Below are 18,731 nucleotides of genomic sequence, written 5' to 3' on the forward strand. Positions count from 1 at the left end.
GACATGGAAAACAGACATACACAACAAAGAACATAAAGTAACTAAAAGCATACATACAAAGTAACAGAAGTAAATGAGCAACTCGAACTCTACTAAAAAATGGGAGCATGGACCAGGTGCATCGGTAGGGTAAGCGTCCTCTGCTTTTCTAGAAACACCCGCCAACTTGCTCATAAAAAGTCAAGTCTGGGGTAGACAAATGAGGAAAGGAAAACTATGACCCATTGAATAAATCAGTTTTCATGGTGCTGATGGATACACCATAACGATCCACGAGTTCATGATGACGACCATAAAACTTCTGTAGTGATGACTTCAATCTTGTAGCAACATAACCCTGTTAATTTAGAGAGTCACACAATATATACATTATATATGAACAATTGTGACTCCCCTTATACAACTTTTACTCGTCAACATCTACTTCAGCCTTGAGCAGTTAGTTGTCTCTCTGGAACTTTTTTTCATAAATCTCCACCGTGAACAGTTGACCATCCCCTTTTGGTTATCTGAACAATTGCCTTTACCCTTCTGCAACATTTGATAAAAAATAACTGTGTCTCCCCTTCTCCAACTTTTTACTCATCAATCTTTACCATGAACAATTGTCTCTCCCCTTTTGCAACTTTTTACTCATTAATCTTTTGCTATAAGCAATTGTCTCTCCCCTTCAGCAACTTTTTACTCATCAATCTCTACCATGAACAAATTTCCTCCCTTCAGATCATCAACCTCTACCATGAACAATTGAGCCTCCCCTTCTGGAATTTTTTACTCATCAACCTTTACTATAAACATTTTATCAAAGTTATTTGAAACACTGTTCAAAAACAGATATTATGACATCTTACTCCTTCCCCAATTATTTCCATAATGGAAACATATTTTATTTCTATCTTTCCTGACAGGAATGTTTTAATGGTTATTATTGATGTACAGAAATACAACACAATAACAAACCATGTAATCATAACCCTTCATGGCAGTGGTAAGAATATAATTGCTGATGTAGCAATCATCATTGATTGGCTTTAAAGTAATCTGACACCTTTGTTCTAAATCCAGCCATTTGTCCAGTTATATTTCAGCACTGGAGTTCATTTTAGACTTAACTTTGCGCAGGAAATAAATTTTGTCCCAATTAAAATGGTTGTTACAGTTTGCTTCTGAAATTTTAGAAATTTCATCATGATATTGGAACTTATCCAGTATTCAGCATTCTTTTTTTTCCCCCGAGGGAATGGTAAATAGAAATGGCTAAGAATAATTTCTTTCTCCTTTCTTATAACCACTCAATGGATTTTGAAGAAATTTAGAAGGTATGTAGACGTGCACAAAGGTGGATAAGTATTATCCAATGCCTGCTAAGGGAAATAATTCAACTTGTGGGTTTTGAATGAGATAGGCATAATGAAAGCAAAGATTTCAGCAGATGGGTTTGGATTTTATTGAAAGAATGTAATGGACCATGGACCATGAATTATGTAAAGCCATTTGATGTTATCAGTTTAAGATGACCCCAGAGACAAAATGTTCAATTATAGGCTTAGATGACAAACAATTATGTCAACACCCTTTCTTCTTGTTTTAATTCCAAAATCGATGACTGATTTGATCCTAGGAAATGAATTGTTCCATCACTTGTCCTTTGGGAATTGTACCTCTATACAGTATAAGTATAAACTCAGATATTCTTGGATATTTCTTGAAATTTTCTGCTATTACAGCATTTTGATAAGATATGGACAACTAAACCTTAAGAAATAAGGGAATTGTTTTACAATAAATTGTTTTTATTGTCTTAAATAAAGTTTTTATGGACTCTCCAGACAGGAGGCTGGATCATTGACATTTCCTTAGTTTCTTCTTTTAATGTAAGACTTGAGCCTTTGGGAAATGATATTTTTTCAAAGACTCAGCATTTTTGTGTAAAGTATGTTTTTTTCAGATTTTCATAAACCTCTTTTTCACCTACCAGATCTTTTCTCCTTTTTTCATGGATCCTTATGATGTATCGATTTGCACCATGAAAACTGATTTGTTCAACGTGTCATAGTTTTCCTTTCCTTTTCGTCTACCCCAGAATTTTTATGAGCAAATCGGGAGGTATTTCTTGGGGACACTTACCCTACCATTGCACCTGGTCCATGCTCCAAATTTTTAGTGGAGTCTTGAGTTGCTCATTTACTTTTATTACTTTGTATACATTATTTTAGTTACTTTATGTTCTTTGTTGTGTATGTCTGTTTTCAATGTCTGGTCTTTGTCCCTGAATTACATTCTTTTGATTTCTGCTAAAACCTTGGTTCCTTTGATTACTCTCTCAAGTTATATTATAGATTAATTTTTGGTGAAAATTTTGGAAAACAAATTTCATGATGTGACAATCATTCTGAAGATTATTGGTTAGAAATTGTTCATGCGTTTATCATATCAAGTGTCAGAAGTTTGGTTTTATTGACAAATAAGTCATAAGGAATAGAGTAGGGCTACTATCTGTACGTCTGTATGTAAAACCTTTGGATTTTAAACGTCAGAAGTTAAAAGTCAAGAGTCAGTTTGTTCCGTTGTAAGGAGATGCTTTGTGTTGACCTTTGTGTTTTGGGGTCCCCAATTCTAGAATACCTTTCTGTTTCTAGAATCTTTCAGTAAACCTAACATAACAGTGACATAATTTCAACCCTCCTTTTTCACTACTATACTACACAGTAACTCCGACATGTTTATTTACACTGAAACTTCTACTGTTTAATCAGTGTAAGACAGTCATTAAAATTAATGAGATAATTCCTTAAAATGTAAACAATAATGTTTCATCAAGTGCATTATAAATTGTTATTTGTTTATTCTCTTTCTACATCTGTTTGATCTTGCCAATAATCTTTCATTTTCTGACTGCTTCTTTTCATGCTGTTTCTATGTAAATTGCACAACAGTGAATTATTGGTGTTCTCATCTTAAAAGATTCTTATAGCTAAATGGTAGAGAAGTCCAAAAATGGTGAAAACAAAAAGTATGGATCACAAAAAAATTATGTAAGATGGCAGAAAAGAGGTTTCTGGAACTTGGATTCTCAATAACTTGGCTAATGTAGAGGCAAAATGGTAACGGAAGACCGATTTGACTGTTATCGTCAACAACAAACTCCAGTGATATCCTTCTGGATCATTCAAAGTTGTGTCTGTCTTAAATGAAGCCCGTTTTTTTTGACGGGCATATTTTGGTTTACCCCAATATGTGCATTCTTAAGAGAGACAGTATATTCTCATTTAACAATTTAAAGTTTAGGCACTTTTGAAACTGAGAAGATTTTTAGAAGACTTTCAGCTTTTGTTTACAATATTTTTACTACAGTAGTAGACTAATTTATGTACATTTCACTCAAGTTCTAATTCATATGTAATTTTTTTGGTAATATTTATTAACACCTGATTATTAAGTTTTTTAAATGCACTGCAAATGAATTTCATGGGAAGATAAATGTGTCAAAGACCACAATTTTCCCTTACTATTTACATTTGTCCCTATTTCTTTATTGTAGAGATGAAATATAAATACTTTACTTGTCTTAAGCCTAATACACAATGAAAATACAACATAAAACAAACAACATGTAGCTGAATCAAAAGTTACCTGACCTCAATTCAAATGACCGTTTAATAAAGAACCTGATGTTTTTAACATGCTGCATATCTGTTGGTTTTAGAATAAAAGATAATTTTTCTGTTTGATAATGTGTTAAATTAGTGATTATCAGCCAAAATTTCCTTCAAGAACTGAGTTAAAACAAGACTGTTATTATCACAGTTGAAGAAGAAATGGCAATTTCATTGTCTACCTCATCTATACAACAGTATGAAATTCAGAGACAACCTCTTTCAGTGAACAATCTGTGTGTTGTTTGACATGCATTTTAGCTGATTTTAGGTGTGTTTTTATTGTGTAATATTTTTCCACTGTGGTCAGATTTTGTGCACCTGTCTCAAGTCAGGAATTTCTGGCCTTGTATTGTTTTTTTTTTTTCGCCGTTAATTTATACAACTCTTGTTGTATGTTGTATAATGATGTTTTTGGGCCAGCTGAAGCCTGTCCTGTGGTATGAAGATTTCCTTGTTGTTCATTGTTGACCAATGGGTGGCCTTGGGATGACATTTTAATCACAGTGGGGTTGTTGTCTCTTTGACATCTACACCATACCTATTCTTGTTATATGTCCCAGATTTTATTAATTTTGTCTTCTTTACAAAGACGGGTAATGAAGACATTTTTTCTGTTGGTGATAGTTTTATGCAACATTTTGGTCACATGATACAGATATAAAGGTACTAGGTATATTGCATGCATCTTAGGAAATATTAGTGAACTTTATGCAATTGATGTTCCATGTTATTGATTCAAGATACAGTTACTATGTTATTGCATTTCCAGAGTAACCATTCCAATTACTGCAAACCTAATTTCATTGAAATAATGAAAACATTATAAACAGCAAGTTAAGATCCAAATTTAATTTCATTGTAATAATGAATGCATGAGGAAGTTCTATGACACCAAATAATCAATTGTTTACATGCTTGTCGAAAGTGAAACTTTCGTTGTTGTTTGTAAATATCAATTGATGACCATTAAGTAAAACTAGAAGACTGAATAAAGAAATACAGTAAAATCTATCTTAACCAAACCCTGAATAAACAGGGGCCCAGCACCTCAAAACTAGAAACAATACTTAAGTCTGAGAAAATTGTTAACTGACTGTGACATCATCAATTTCAAAGACTTTGAAATTTCCATGGAAGGTAAGAATATTCTTAAATATTTTTGAAGTTTTGTGGCTCTGGGGTCTGGAACCTGTCTAAAACAGAATTTTTTTTAATAAAGCACCATTATGTCAGTTCTAATTCCTTTTTAACTTGTATAATCCAAAGACTTGCCTAAACTGAAGGAAAGTTTAGTCAAAAAGGGATTCACTGTTGTTCAAAGAAAGTTTTGTGTTTGGCTGTCTGTTAACATAATCTCTTGAAAAAGTTCGCCTGTCTAATTCTCGTTAATGAGAAGCTTTTTGTGAAATCTGAAACTGAAATTTTTTGGGTTAAAATAATATCAGACTACCGGTATTGTGTTTAGCACTGCAGAAAATTATGAATAGTTATACCCCCTGCAAACAAATTAGGAAGGTATATAGGAATCACCTAGTCTGTTTGTCTGTCTGTCCTTCCGTCTACCCACACAGCTTCTATTGGATAGAATGCTGAGATATTTGGTATATTGCCTTATTGCTTTTGCATGATGACTTGTACAGGTTTTGACAGATAGTGTTGAGTAGGGGTTTTAGCATGGCGAAACATGCAGCATCTTGTTTCCATTTAGCTTAGGAAATAAGACTGCTACAATTAAAACAATGTCCTTTGGATTTGTCAAAATGTTTTTGTCACGAAACATATGAAATATTATGCTCATAAACTGTAATACATCGATCACTTAACCCCTGTATTTTATGCCAAGACAAGAAGTATTGATAAAACAGTTTGAAACTAAAAATTCTGCTTTTGATCACAGGCTGCACTTCAAAAGTGCACAGATTTAAAGATGACACTGCATTTTTATTACATAATATGTTGTTTGGTCATTTAACACTGCAATTTTCTACACAATTGTGTTAAACTTGGAAGCCTTACAAGTAAAATACAATATCACAATTTTACAATTCATCAAGTTCTATTTTTAAAATATTAAATCTATAACTGTTTAATGCACCACAATAATAAGAATTGAACAATAATATCTTAAGAGTTCATTTTAGAGTCTGCCTATTGTTAGAATTGGACAAATATCAAAATTTCTTATAAAGAAACAATTAAAATACTCAAGGTACATTTAACCAGGTTAAAAATTCATATATAAAGATATAGATCTGAAAATTACAAAATGTAAACACAGCAGGATATAAACAAGTTAAGACTGCTCATAACAAAAAGTCTGGCATAGGAGTGGGACTCACAAAGTGACAGCAGAACTGCACTTATTCATTTTGTGTGCTTAATCAGTGGCAGATCCAGGAGTGCAGGGGGTAGGCACCCCTTCTTTTTATTGGAAAATTTGTCATTTGACAAAAAAATGGTAAATTATGTCCTGGATTGCACCCCTCCTTTTCATAATGTCTGGATCTGCCCCTGTAAACTAACCATAAACCAGTAGAGGCTGTCTGAATTTATTGTAGATCATTTGGTCATTTGTTCAACCATTTGAACCTTCAGAAGCAACATCCTTCAACTTAAATTAAAAACCCTATAGATTTTCAAGGTAAAAGGTCTGTTTGTCCATTCATCCCTCTGTCCCCCGTCTCCGTCGAAGACTCCTCTGAAATCTCTGAGTGGAACTTGATGAGATTTTCACACATTCTTTATCATTTGATGCCATTGGGCACATCATACTTTGTTTTCCAATCTGAATGACCTTGGAAGCTATTTGGTATTTTTGGGTAATAGTGGAGGTACCACATACTGATAGATATACAATTTGGAATGTAAGGATATGGTAAGCCTTGGCCAAGTTATGAAGTCTCCTCACTCTATAAATTTATAAAGTGTCTTTTCTTCCTATAAGCCTTGGGCAAATTATGAAGTTTCCTGACTTCATGCAAATTGTGAAGTTTCCTGACTCTATATACATTTGTAAAGTGTCTTTTGTTTCAATAAGCTGTGAGCAAATTGTGAAGTCTCCTGACTCTATGTGCATTTATAAAGTGTCTTTTGTTTCGATAAGCTGTGGGCAAATTGCGAAGTCTCCTGACTATACATTTATAAATTGTCTTTTGTTTCGATAAGCTGTGGGCAAATTGCGAAGTCTCCTGACTATACATTTATAAAGTGTCTTTTGTTTTGATAAGCTGTGGGCAAATTGTGAAGTCTCCTGACTCTATATACATTTATAAAATGTCTTTTGTTCCAATAAGTCTTGGGCAAATTATGAAGTCTCTGTACTCTATATACATTTATAAAGTGCCTTGTGTTCAGGTATACCTTGAGCAAATTATGAGGTCTCCTGACTCCATACAGTGTCTTTTTGTTCCAATAAGCTTTAGGGAAATTGTGTAGTCTCCTGACTCTATACATTTATAAAGTGTCTTTTGTTCTGATAAGCTGTGGGCAAATTGTGAAGTTTTCTTTCTGTATACATTTATAAAGTGTATTTTCGTTTTGATAGGCTTTGGGCGAATTGTGAAGTCTCCTGACTCTATAAATTTACAAAGTGTATTTTTTGTTTTGATAAGCCTTGGGTGAATTGTGAAGTCTCCTGACTATAAACATTTATAGAGTGTCTTGTGTTCAGGTAGGTCTTGGTCATATTATAAAATCTCCTGACTACTGGTATATGATATAGGATATATAGTTTTCTGACCGAGTTTTGTTGTTATTTATCATAAATTACATCATCCAGAAGTATTACATGCCTGTTTATCAAAATATATACCAATAGATTACGATAATGATGCCTATAAGTAGCAATTATCTGACAAGTAACATAAGTCCCTGTGATAGGAGATGTTGTTCTTTTCTTAGTACCTAAGCTGCAGGATACGATACAGCAACAGTGTGTCTATTCAAGGTATTTCTGGCACTGAGGAAGACTTTGCATCAAGAATTTTGTTTGACTCTTTTTCTCTCTGCTCACCTGGATCATGAGTTGACTTGAATAGTATTTCCAATCCCAAGAAATTACTTTTAGATACTGTGGTTTTGTTGCTAATCAATGGCTCCCCAATTTTTTGTACATGTGCTGTTGATGTCAGAACCCTTTCCTTTTCATAAACTAACCATGTATGAAGTATATAATCGAATCATTGTATCTAACAGAATGAGTTAATGGAGATACAGGTGTCAGAAAACAGGACTTTGTATTGTAGAGGGTCTCAAACTGCAATAGGTTTTCTGAAAGTCACAATAAATCTCCGCAACAAAGCAAAAATCTTCCACTCTTTTATTTCCTGGAGACCTATCACATAGCCTAGGCCTTATTCAACTGATCTTCTATATTTTCTGGTATCTAACCATGTAGCTTGGGGTATGATTCTACTGGTCCTCGATGGAGTGCTGGAGACCTAACCATTTAGCCTGGGGTATGATTACACTGGTCCTTAATAGATCGCTGGAGACCTAAACATGTAGCCTGGGGTATGATTACAATGGTCCTCTATATTTGCTGGAGACCTAATCATGTAGCCTGGGGTATGATTACACTGGTCCTCTGTGGATTCCTTATTTTCTGGAGACTTGTCACTTGATGTAAATTGTTCAATATATGTGTATCATGGTATATTATTTATGCTGTATATATCTATTGAATCAGGTTCCATTATTACTGTACATTACATCATTGGTATTTCATGTATTCAGAACCTGCAATGATATATTACAAGGTGTTTTTGATTGTATCTAAATTTGAACATCTTTTTTTGATCTAATGCCATTTGTAATTAACTTGACTCTATCATCTACTCATTGCTAATGAGACAATAATGCTTGATATGAAATGTCTAATGGGAGATTCATGTTTGTAATTAGTTTATTACTAGTGATAGGTCTGTATGCAGAGGGGGGGTGTATAATGGTGCTTTTGCACCATATGGAAAGTGTGAAACCCCTTTGATTTATTTTGTCAGAGATTAATACCTTAGCTTATATTATATAATTATAAAAACTTGGAAAAGATTGATTTTTCATAGAAATTGGTTAAGGGAACCATTTTTGGGGAGTAGGAACTGAACAAATGTGGGGGCATGGGATATTATGACCAAGCTCACTTAGGTTCTTTATTATGACATGCATGCTATCAATCCTTATTTGACTGAGCCAAAGTCAAGCTAAAAACTAGTCATGATCTCTATTTTTCAGTTTTAAATGTGTTAGCATTTGTCATATAGGAATTAGAGTAATGAACATCTGGTTTCCATGGTGACACAACAACCTGTATGTTGGTTGATATGTCTACTTGAATAACCTTTGTTCCATGAGCTATAGATACATGTACCTGTACTATCTATTTATAAATAGTGGAGGACCTGTTTGATAGGACTATTATGTTCATAGCATGAATCAATGAAATAGCTACCAATGATCAAACAAATCAATCAATCAATCAATCATGCATTCAATAAATCAAGGATTCCATCAATTTTTCAATTAATTGATCAATAATAATTGATTTCATTTATGGTACTGTTAGCAAATCTCAATTATTACCTTATTCAAGGGTGGTTAGCTAATCTCAATTCTTACCTTCTTCAGTCTCAATTTTTACCTTTTTCAAGGATTGTCAGTAAGTCTCAAGTCTTATTCAAATACAGTTAGTAAATCTCATTTCTTACCTTATTCAAAGACGGGAAGCAAATCACAATTCTTACCTTATTCAAAGATGGTTAGCAAATCTCAATTCTCACCTAATTCAAAGATGGTTAGCAAATCTCAATTCTTACCTTATTCAAGGACATATAATACCTTGACAAACTGTTATATACTCGATACTCTGAAGGTTACAATCAGAAACTCATTGGTAATGTAAATATGGTGTGTCCATCTCTATCAGGAGAAACACATTTTGATTTCATTTAGCTTTTTTTTTGGAATAGTAAAAAAAATATTTGAAAACTAACCCATACTAATGGGGTTAGTCATGCTATGCTGCCTCAGTGCTATTAAGTTAGTTAGGTATGAAAAGGCTAGAAAATATTCAGCACCGAACTTATGATGGCATGAGGTCAGTTTTTCAAATTATTTCAAGTGCAATTTCCTGAAATTCCAAAGAATTCAAATTAAAATAATTCCATGTTATTTTGTAAATTTGGATGGTTCATGCTATACACACCATCACATAACTGAAACAGAAACTGACAGTGTTCTAGGATTTGTTCAGAAATTGAGGTTTCCTTGGGAAAAATCCATATAAAATCAACTTTCCCACAGTCAATGACTGCTTTCCTAACAAAACAAATCCTTACAGCATATGAAGTTTTCAACTTGCCATGGGAAAGTGTAACTAAGTACCTAACTTTCCCTGACCCAAATTTCACTTGCCCTTGGTAACGGGAAATAGGAATCCTAGAACACTGAACTGAGTTAAGAATTATAAGAGCTTTTTTCCATAATAACTTTATCATCTTAAACATTTAAGTCAGGGTCAAAGTTAAGGTCAAGAAAATATGGTTTAAAAGGGCAATTAAGATCAATAAACAGGAAAATGTAAATGTTCAGGTTGTTTATATATACATGTATTGACTTAGATATTTTGTTGACAACAGCAGGAAGCTATGTAGAAGAAAAACACTTCAAGTTTACATTAAAGGACTACTTGTCCACTTATAACTTTTATCATAAAAAATATTTTTTTTTATATTTGAATTGGATAACAAAGAAATGTTGCATTTGGGAAATATAGGGAATCAAAGGGAGAAAATAATTGTCTTGATTTTTAAAGTTCATACTTAGTGCTGTTGTTTAAATTGACTAGACTACTATGGAAATTTCATGTATTCTCCTTTGTTGCCTAATCTAATACGTATGGCTTATAGGCTCTACTATATAGGATATAAAAAAGTTTCATGGTATGAGCACTACTCACTAACAATCCACAGAAGCCCTTTCAAGTGTATTATACTGAGGTATGGTTTTGTATTGAGTATGGCAGAGATGTGAAAGTTTAAAAATATTAATACATCTGCATAGATGATTGAACTTTGCTTTGAGTGAAAAACAGAAGGAAAAAAAAGAAAGGATTTAACATTTATGCACTATTGTACATTATCAAAGTTGTTTAGTATTAAGGAAGCATCTCTGGTTGAAGGATAGATCTCAGATGTTCTGTTGATAGCTTTGCACCTAGCGATAAAATTATTTTGCAGGTGCAACAATCATTTTTTACTCCTTTTTAAAGGATCGAAACTCTCAAATAGAACTCCAGGGAAGGCATTAAATTCATCACTGATTCATATGTGCTATCAAAAAACTATAAATTTTGAAGAAAGCCTACTGCTGCTGTATAATTTTGTATAATGATTGATTAGATTACCTGGAAACTTGATATAAATGTTGAGGTCAGCCTAGGTTACAGCTGAAATTGATTATGTTATCAATATCTACATGCTTGAATGAACTCTGTTGTAAACAGTAGCAAATTGAAGTTTACAATCAATCTATATACATAGCTAAAGTAATTTACGCTGATGTTATATTTATTTTAAATCCTCAGTGTAAATGGTATTTGTTGGTTATGTATTTTAACAACTTTAAAGTGAGAATTTTCAAAAGTCTGACAATTATTCAGAGTTTTTAAGGATTGTTATATGTCTGGATTAGCAGTTTTTCCACTTTTTTGTTCATGGTGTGAAAGCTTCTTAGTGGCGAAAGTTTGGAGCTGTGCTTAGATAAAAGAAATATTAATGGTCTTCATTCCAATGCTGTTAGTTAGCCAACGGATATAAACTAGATATTAATTGAACGATAGTTGTTCCAGGTCAACTTATTTAGGATTTTCCAATAATCTAAGGATTTAGAAGTTGAATGATGGATATTCAAGTTACAATATACGGAGCCAAGTAACGGTTTTCCTGGGTTTCATTGCCAATTAAGGTATCAGTTTCACACAATAAGTTCAACATACATTTGTAAGTGTACAATTACTGTTGAATAACTGAAATGTGAAATCCTAATCCAAGGTTTAAAAATTTAATGCTTCTTTTATGAATGATTGGAAACTAGTCCGACCTGGTTGCTTAAGTTTTACATAAACATTGGTGCGATTCGGCAAGTGATTACTTATATGTATGTATGTTATTGTTTAGCTAGACTACCTATTCAGAATTTAAACAATATAAATATAAAAGCAGACCAAATACATTAAACCTTTAAATATATTGTGTTTGACAGAACTATGGCCAGATGTGTATTGGGTCTGTCCTTTTATTGAAGTTTTCTTCAGTTTGTATAAGAAGGTGACTTTTATACCCTTCAATAAACCTAAGGAAAGGTTTTCATTATGCAGAAAGTTATGAAAATGTAATGGAGCGCATTTGTGACGAACAATATTACTATGTTTTCACGAAATATGGAAATTAATACATATTACATAATCTGATGCCTAGATATTAGGTTTGAAGTGACATTGTAAAAAGATGTATAATGTATATACTAGGTTTCAATAATCAATAATAAAAATTTTGTTGACTAGGGTTTTTGTGGAGAGAAAGATAAATAGATCATAAATAGTGGAAGGAGATATATAGGTAAAACTGCCGGTTGTACAGTGGTTGAGTCAGTGATAGATCCTCCTTGAGGCCTGTCATACTGGATTGAGGATTATCCTGTTATTACTTTACTTGTACATAGCCTCGTTAGTTTATCATGCCTGCTTAATTATGTCTTAGGTATTGAAGGGACGGTGTTCACCAATTATCTATCGTATTGGATATGGAACTTATTTTGGATTACGCAGCGTGACAAAATTTCAGTGTTTAATTTCTTTGTTTATATTTGGATCTTAAAGAGATTGCGTATTTCACCAGGAAAGGATTACAGATGTTGTGTTATCAGTAAAGTAAGAAAATGAGCAATTTCTTAAATGTACCAGAGCAGGGGAATGCAAGACCTAGAAGAAGGTCTCTTGCTACCCCTGGGGCTCTAATCACCATCCCAGATAATGACGTCCCAGTGGATTTTGGAAAGGATGACGATGCAACTTTGAGGAAAATGATTCAAAAACAAAACAAGAGAAGGGGGTCTTGTCCTATTAATCCACAGGTAAGGAGGTCATATTTGAGGTTATCTCTGTTTAGGGCGGTGATTTGTCTCTTATATTTTATTATTAGAAATAAATTGAACATAATATCATGATTTTGTTAAGCTTATATTAGATATTTGATACAAAACTTGTTACATCAAAATAGAAATTTTTGAAAATTTGAGCAGTATTATTCTTCTGATGTCTACCTTTTATAAGTTTTCTGACAACCATTCTATTTGAAAACATTTTTAGTAATCAACGAGAATTCCTTATTTCTTCTGGTATAAATTCTAAAATCCTGAAATCGGAAATGTACAAATTTTAAGAAATTGTATTCTGAAATAATATTTTTTTTCCTCAGTTCATTGATAATTCCAGCTTTCCTAAAATAAATCATCTTAATTGGGTACTGGCCAGATTCTATGCTACTCTGTTTCTTGAAATATTAAGGAGGTAGACCTATGTTAAGGGACATAACCCTTGAAATCAGTGATATGTTTGTATCACATTCAATTTCACCTAAGCCTATCAAGCTTTCATTTGAAACAGAATTAAATCGGTCCAAGTTACTTTGATGCTTACATGAGATTGATGTAAAATGCTGAATACAAACGTTCAAATGATTGATGAGATGTATCCCTTACCCTGTGTCTACCTCCTTAAGTGCCATATTAGGTCTGTTAATAAGGAAACTCCTATTTGTGATATGATTTCACCAGGTATTGCCTGAAGATTGTTTAAGGATCAGTACAACTTGTTTTTATTATTCCCTTATTCTGCTTGTACATATGCAAGAGTAATCAAGAGAACCTGAAATTGATGTGAATTGAGCTTCATGTCAAAATCACATGAATTTAACATAAAGTTTGGGATATACTTATGATAAGTTAACATAACATGAATTTCATGGTAAAAGTTCACATGAAATTGGTGTAAAGTTTTGACTCATGCAAATATCATGTGAACTCATTGTATTTGCTCAAATTGAGTGAAGTTCACATGAAATTGTTCTGGTAATCATGTGAAATTTTGCCTGTGTATTGATGATGAAGAATTATTATTTTATAAATTTAGGCCAAAAAAAATATGGTGTTTCTGGCAACACGACCAACCGTTTTTTTTCCCTGCTGACCCTAATTTTATTTATGGTTTAAAAAAAAAAAATGGATTTTCAGCATTTCCGTCATCGATTTGTACTAGAATCGCCTTGTTCTCTGATTTGGAGGTTCCAAGTCCATTAAATAAAATGAAAAAAAAAAAGCCACATTGCCATGGCTACCTACAAGTTCAGTATTCAGTGGTGTTATAATAGCCATGGCTACAAGTTCAGTATTCAGTGGTGTTATGATAGCCATGGCTACAAGTTCAGTATTCAGTGGTGTTATGATAGCCATGGCTACAAGTTCAGTATTCAGTGGTGTTATGATAGCCATGGCTACAAGTTCAGTATTCAGTGGTGTTATAATACAGGCAGAAAACCGATAGGTTTCAATATTCTGCGAATCTAACTTTTCACATTGTTCTTGTTTACTGAAGGTCACGAATAAAAGAAGGATTTTTTTCTTATGTTTTCTTCATTTTATTCTTTGAAAATATTCAAAGAGTTGTATTTATCTGTTCGATAAAGTCATGGCATATTTTGACTAGAAATTGACAGAATTCCACTATACAATCTTAATGCCTTTAACTTTGTTTGAATAATGCTGTTGATGAAAGAAATTGGAAGATATGTTAACTGAGGTAAAATATTTCAATATTTATATGTCCTGGAAAATCCTTGTTGTATTGGTGTAGCCAACATTTATTGACCCAATATTGACTAGATTCCACTGTTTTCAACTTTAAGGTATAATTCTTCAAGCTATAATTTTGTTTTAATAAGGTTCAGGATATGAGAACCATTATGTAAACAATACAGTCAAAACCTGTCAAATCCAAACCCTTTTGGATGAGAGTTTTGTTTGGTTTCTACAGGTTGGAAAGTATTAAAATGGACATGATTGAGGAAATCAGAAGATGTTTAGTTTCCACAGGTTAAAAATATTAAAATGGATATGATTTAGGAACTTAGAAGAAGTTTGATTACCACAAGTTACTGGTTTATACAGGGTTTGGTTTAGACAGGTATCACCATTTTATATTTTCACCATATTTATGATTTCTTCAAATTGATCTTTTCATAAGAAGTTCTAGCCTAGTATTGACCTAATGCTGAAATACTTGGCACTTTGACCCTGTTAGCCTTTTTGGAATCAGGTCATGGATTAAAGAAAAACCCAATGTAACAGCAGTTGAACATAAGAAAACCTATTGACTTTTCTCCACTTAGGTCTCGTCTTTTGTGCCATTTATTATTCTTATGTTATTTTGCTGACTTGAGGATTCTTTTTGTGTTGCTATGTAAATACTTTAGGGTATTCTACACAAATGTAGCACAATGTTTTTATAGAGACATTTAATTTCAATGCGTAATTTGAAGCACATGGTTGTAATATAAGTCCTATTTGCAAATTTAAATAAATTTGATTTATAAGTTTTACCATACTTATAACCAGGTATTTTAATGGTGTGTTCATGGTAATCACAATGTTTAAGTGTGTATCTGGTGGTTTTAATGGTTAATTTAAATACGGGTGTTTTATCATGGTAGTATTTTATATGGTGATGTAACACCCATATTGTCTACTTTGCCAACTGCATGTAAATAAGCCAAAAGCAGATTTGAATATGTTCACCATAAATTACATCGTTCAAAACATAGGGGTTTAAGAGAGAAAAAAGTTACATAAAAATCTTTTTTTGTGATAAAGTGTGTCATATGTTTTCTGTACACATCCCGTGAAATTTTCCCTGAAAAATCTCTGTCAGAATATGAGAATACCAATCTATATATTTATTGCAAATTTCTGTTTGCTGTACATATGTATCAAAAAGTGGCCTCTAAGTTTGTCGTTCCATAGAAAACTTGTCCATGGAATACCATGACCATGAACTGACTGAATGTCAGGAGAGATTCTAATTCAGTAAATGTCCATGAAGCATTTTGTTGAAATGTATCACAGTCAACATATACCAATGTTATTGTTAATATTTGTATCTGGAATTCTAGATATGTAGGAGACCATGACACTGGGAACAAACAATACTATCATGTTGTGTTTTTGCCTTGAGATGTTTTTACTCAGTCTGGTGTTCTTATTCTATATTTGAAACTAGAAGTGCATTATCATACCAAAGTCCTTTGGTTCAATTTGATAAATTTAACTATACCCCTTACTGGATAAATGCAATGCAATCTATTTAAGAAAAAAAGAATGGCCTGGACCAAGATTGAAATTATTGACCTTTAATGTTTGAATAGCAGTCTCCATGAGTATGAAACAGTAGGTATTAACTCTCCTTGTACGATTTGGCATTGTGTTAATCACTCTTGATTGGATAAAATTATTCATCCAAATAACAGAAGCAGCAATATGCAAATAAAGAATAATCCATCCGCCTTTGATGGAAATATTTGAATAAACAATGTGCAAATGACCATAAAAGGAAAATTCATCCACCAATGGTAACAATACCGGTAGTTGCTGAATGATGTTGAGACCATTATAGATCTATCAATGTAAAGACGCATGCTGAGTGTGCACTTTTAAACAATTTGACTTAGACTGTTCAATCACGCCACTTGCCAGTGTGTACATTTGACCAGAACACCAAGACAACAATAGTTTTTACCTAGTAACCACTGATTGATTTCCATAAAAACTTCTAAGAAATATAGTGTGATACAAAGATTAATTTTTTTCCCCATAATATAGATAAACAAAATCATACAAAAATGTTATAAGCTCCCATAACTGTCTATGATTATTTATACAGTCATATGGAAGCTAACTTATATAATTCACTCTACAGTTACAAATCCCTGCAACAACTTATCTTGTCTTTCAACTGTTGTACTTTTGAGATAATAAATTATGTTTTTATTGTATATGAAATTTGCACTTTTCAAGAGTTACAGACCTTGAAACGATCCACGCAACGATTTGACGGATCGACGACCGAAGACCAGTGACCGATCTGATCACTGTGTTGTTATGTAAAATGACATAAGATCTGTTTTAAATAAAAGAAATGTAAAATAAAAGTATAAATTGATGTTTAAATCTATTACATTATATAAATAAGTGTAAAATTGACAAAGAAAACAACAAAAAATGTAAAATACATTGACCACTCTGTGGTCACGTGATGCGATCACCGGTATAATGGATCGGTTTGACAGATCGATGACTGACCGGAAACTGATCAATGATCGATGACTAATCGCAATTTTTGTTGCCCAGATTGGTTCAGGTACTGTATCATTCTTGATTTAATTGCTTTGAAGGGGAGATGAATGTATGGTTTTTCTGAAATACAGAAAGAACTCTATTTGTGTAAAAGTGTGGTGCATGTAGATTGAAAAGATGTTGGTCAGTTCTGTAGGTTCTGCTGTTTGAATCACCTTTACGATTTGCAAAGGTCTGAAGTTGATATGGATGTCAGGGGCAAGTTTCATTAAACATCTCAAATTCAGATTTTCCTCAAATTGTGACCAATCAAATTGATTGAAATTGAAGATTTGAAGAAAATTCATGGATTAGAGGAAAATGTCAATATGAGATTTTTTTTTATGAAACTGGGCCTTGAGCTCTATTTTCAGATACTCAGACACCTAGCCCCATAACTCATAACATTTATTTTGGAATGCTAATTGCTTACTTGTTACATTTTGGTCTGTTATATTGGTGTTAGATGGTTTTCCATTACTCTTGTTAAATGGCATATTGGCTGTAGTCTGTATTAAGTAAACTGATATATTTGAAAGCAGAGGGAAAGTTGTTTGTCTTAAATTATATTTTTTAATTTAGTCCAGCTACTGCTAGCCTGATATTGATCATTAGTTATGGCAATACAATGCTACTTTCTATTATGACATCATTACTTATGATCAACTATACATTGAAGACTTCCTACAGTTAAAATTCAATTGATTCTAATGATTGATGAAAATTTTCCACATTATTTATTTGTATAAGTTATCCTGTACTCGACTTGTTTTGATCAAAAATGGTATGAACTAATTTAGATAGTCAGGTGTACACAGTTCTGAATCTGTTAAATTACTAGTAATTACAAATATACCCTTCCAAAAGGATATGCATGTAGAAATGGGTATCCCTGATGAATTAGATTTCTCACCTGAATGCCTAGTTAATTAGAAACATCTGAATGTATCATTGTAATGATTTATATGGCTGGTTGTTCTAAGTATTGCTCATCTGGAAATATTGAATCTTCTCTCTACTCGTTGGGATTCTTTAATGTTCACATTGTATGGTTTAAAATTCTTTTATCTCTGAAATACAGACCGCAATAAAGGTTGTTTTCTGTGATAAAAATAGATTTTAATGTTGACTTTGATGCTATTTTTGGGTAACATTCAGGTCAGGTGGACTATTGATCTGTTTAGGTATATTGATGTGTTTTGGAGATATTAGACCTATATTCAATGTAATTAGATACATAAGAAATGTAATGACTGAAAAATTTTAAAAAATCAGAGTAAAGGCCTTAATTGAGAACTTGTCCTGTGAAAGGTCAAGGTTTGGTATTTTTTTTAATTAAGCAATGGGTTTTGGTGAATGACAGTATTATTGCCGTGATTACTATTATTTTGCATTCCTGTTCGCACATTTTCATTTCCGAACCAAAATATAAATATATATGATGAGGTGTGCTCTTTTAAATATTTATGATAAAAGAGAAAATTCTTCAACTTTAATTATGAAATTTATTGCAGTGGATAATCATGACCATGATTTTACTTAATGAATCATTTGTTCATAGCAGAGGAAAATGTCTAGACAGACACAGGAGCATTAAATGATTTTTAAAGACCTATTATGCTTACCAGTGGT

General features: G+C 32.6%; 1 protein-coding gene and 1 long non-coding RNA gene across 13 annotated transcripts in view; one reads left to right on the forward strand and one right to left on the reverse strand.

Annotated features, from left to right (window-relative positions):
- The window catches only part of LOC148603241 (5'-AMP-activated protein kinase subunit gamma-1-like), a 215,845-nt gene that overhangs the window by 55,631 nt on the left and 141,483 nt on the right, over nt 1-18,731 (forward strand). For 5 of the 12 annotated variants that reach the window (XM_088552475.1, XM_088552479.1, XM_088552478.1 and 2 more), the window contains exon 1: nt 11,648-12,788. The exons of 3 other annotated variants lie outside the window; for them this stretch is intronic. In XM_088552475.1, the coding sequence (XP_088408601.1) occupies nt 12,594-12,788 (195 nt within the window). In that variant the 5' untranslated portion in view covers nt 11,648-12,593. Of the gene's footprint in view, nt 1-11,646; nt 12,789-18,731 lie in introns of those variants that run through there. 4 more of the 12 variants (XM_088552480.1, XM_088552485.1, XM_088552486.1 and 1 more) reach the window with 2 other exon arrangements.
- Nucleotides 6,193-18,132, reverse strand: LOC148603242 (uncharacterized). The gene is made up of 2 exons (XR_015916545.1): nt 18,013-18,132; nt 6,193-8,396 (listed from the first exon to the last, which is right to left on the reverse strand). It is a non-coding gene; the product is annotated as an uncharacterized LOC148603242 (long non-coding RNA).

Source organism: Perna viridis, chromosome 11 (genome assembly GCF_037379345.1).
Source record: "Perna viridis isolate PV_CMFRI_1.1 ecotype Kerala chromosome 11, ASM3737934v1, whole genome shotgun sequence".
NCBI classification, from domain to species: domain Eukaryota; kingdom Metazoa; phylum Mollusca; class Bivalvia; order Mytilida; family Mytilidae; genus Perna; species Perna viridis.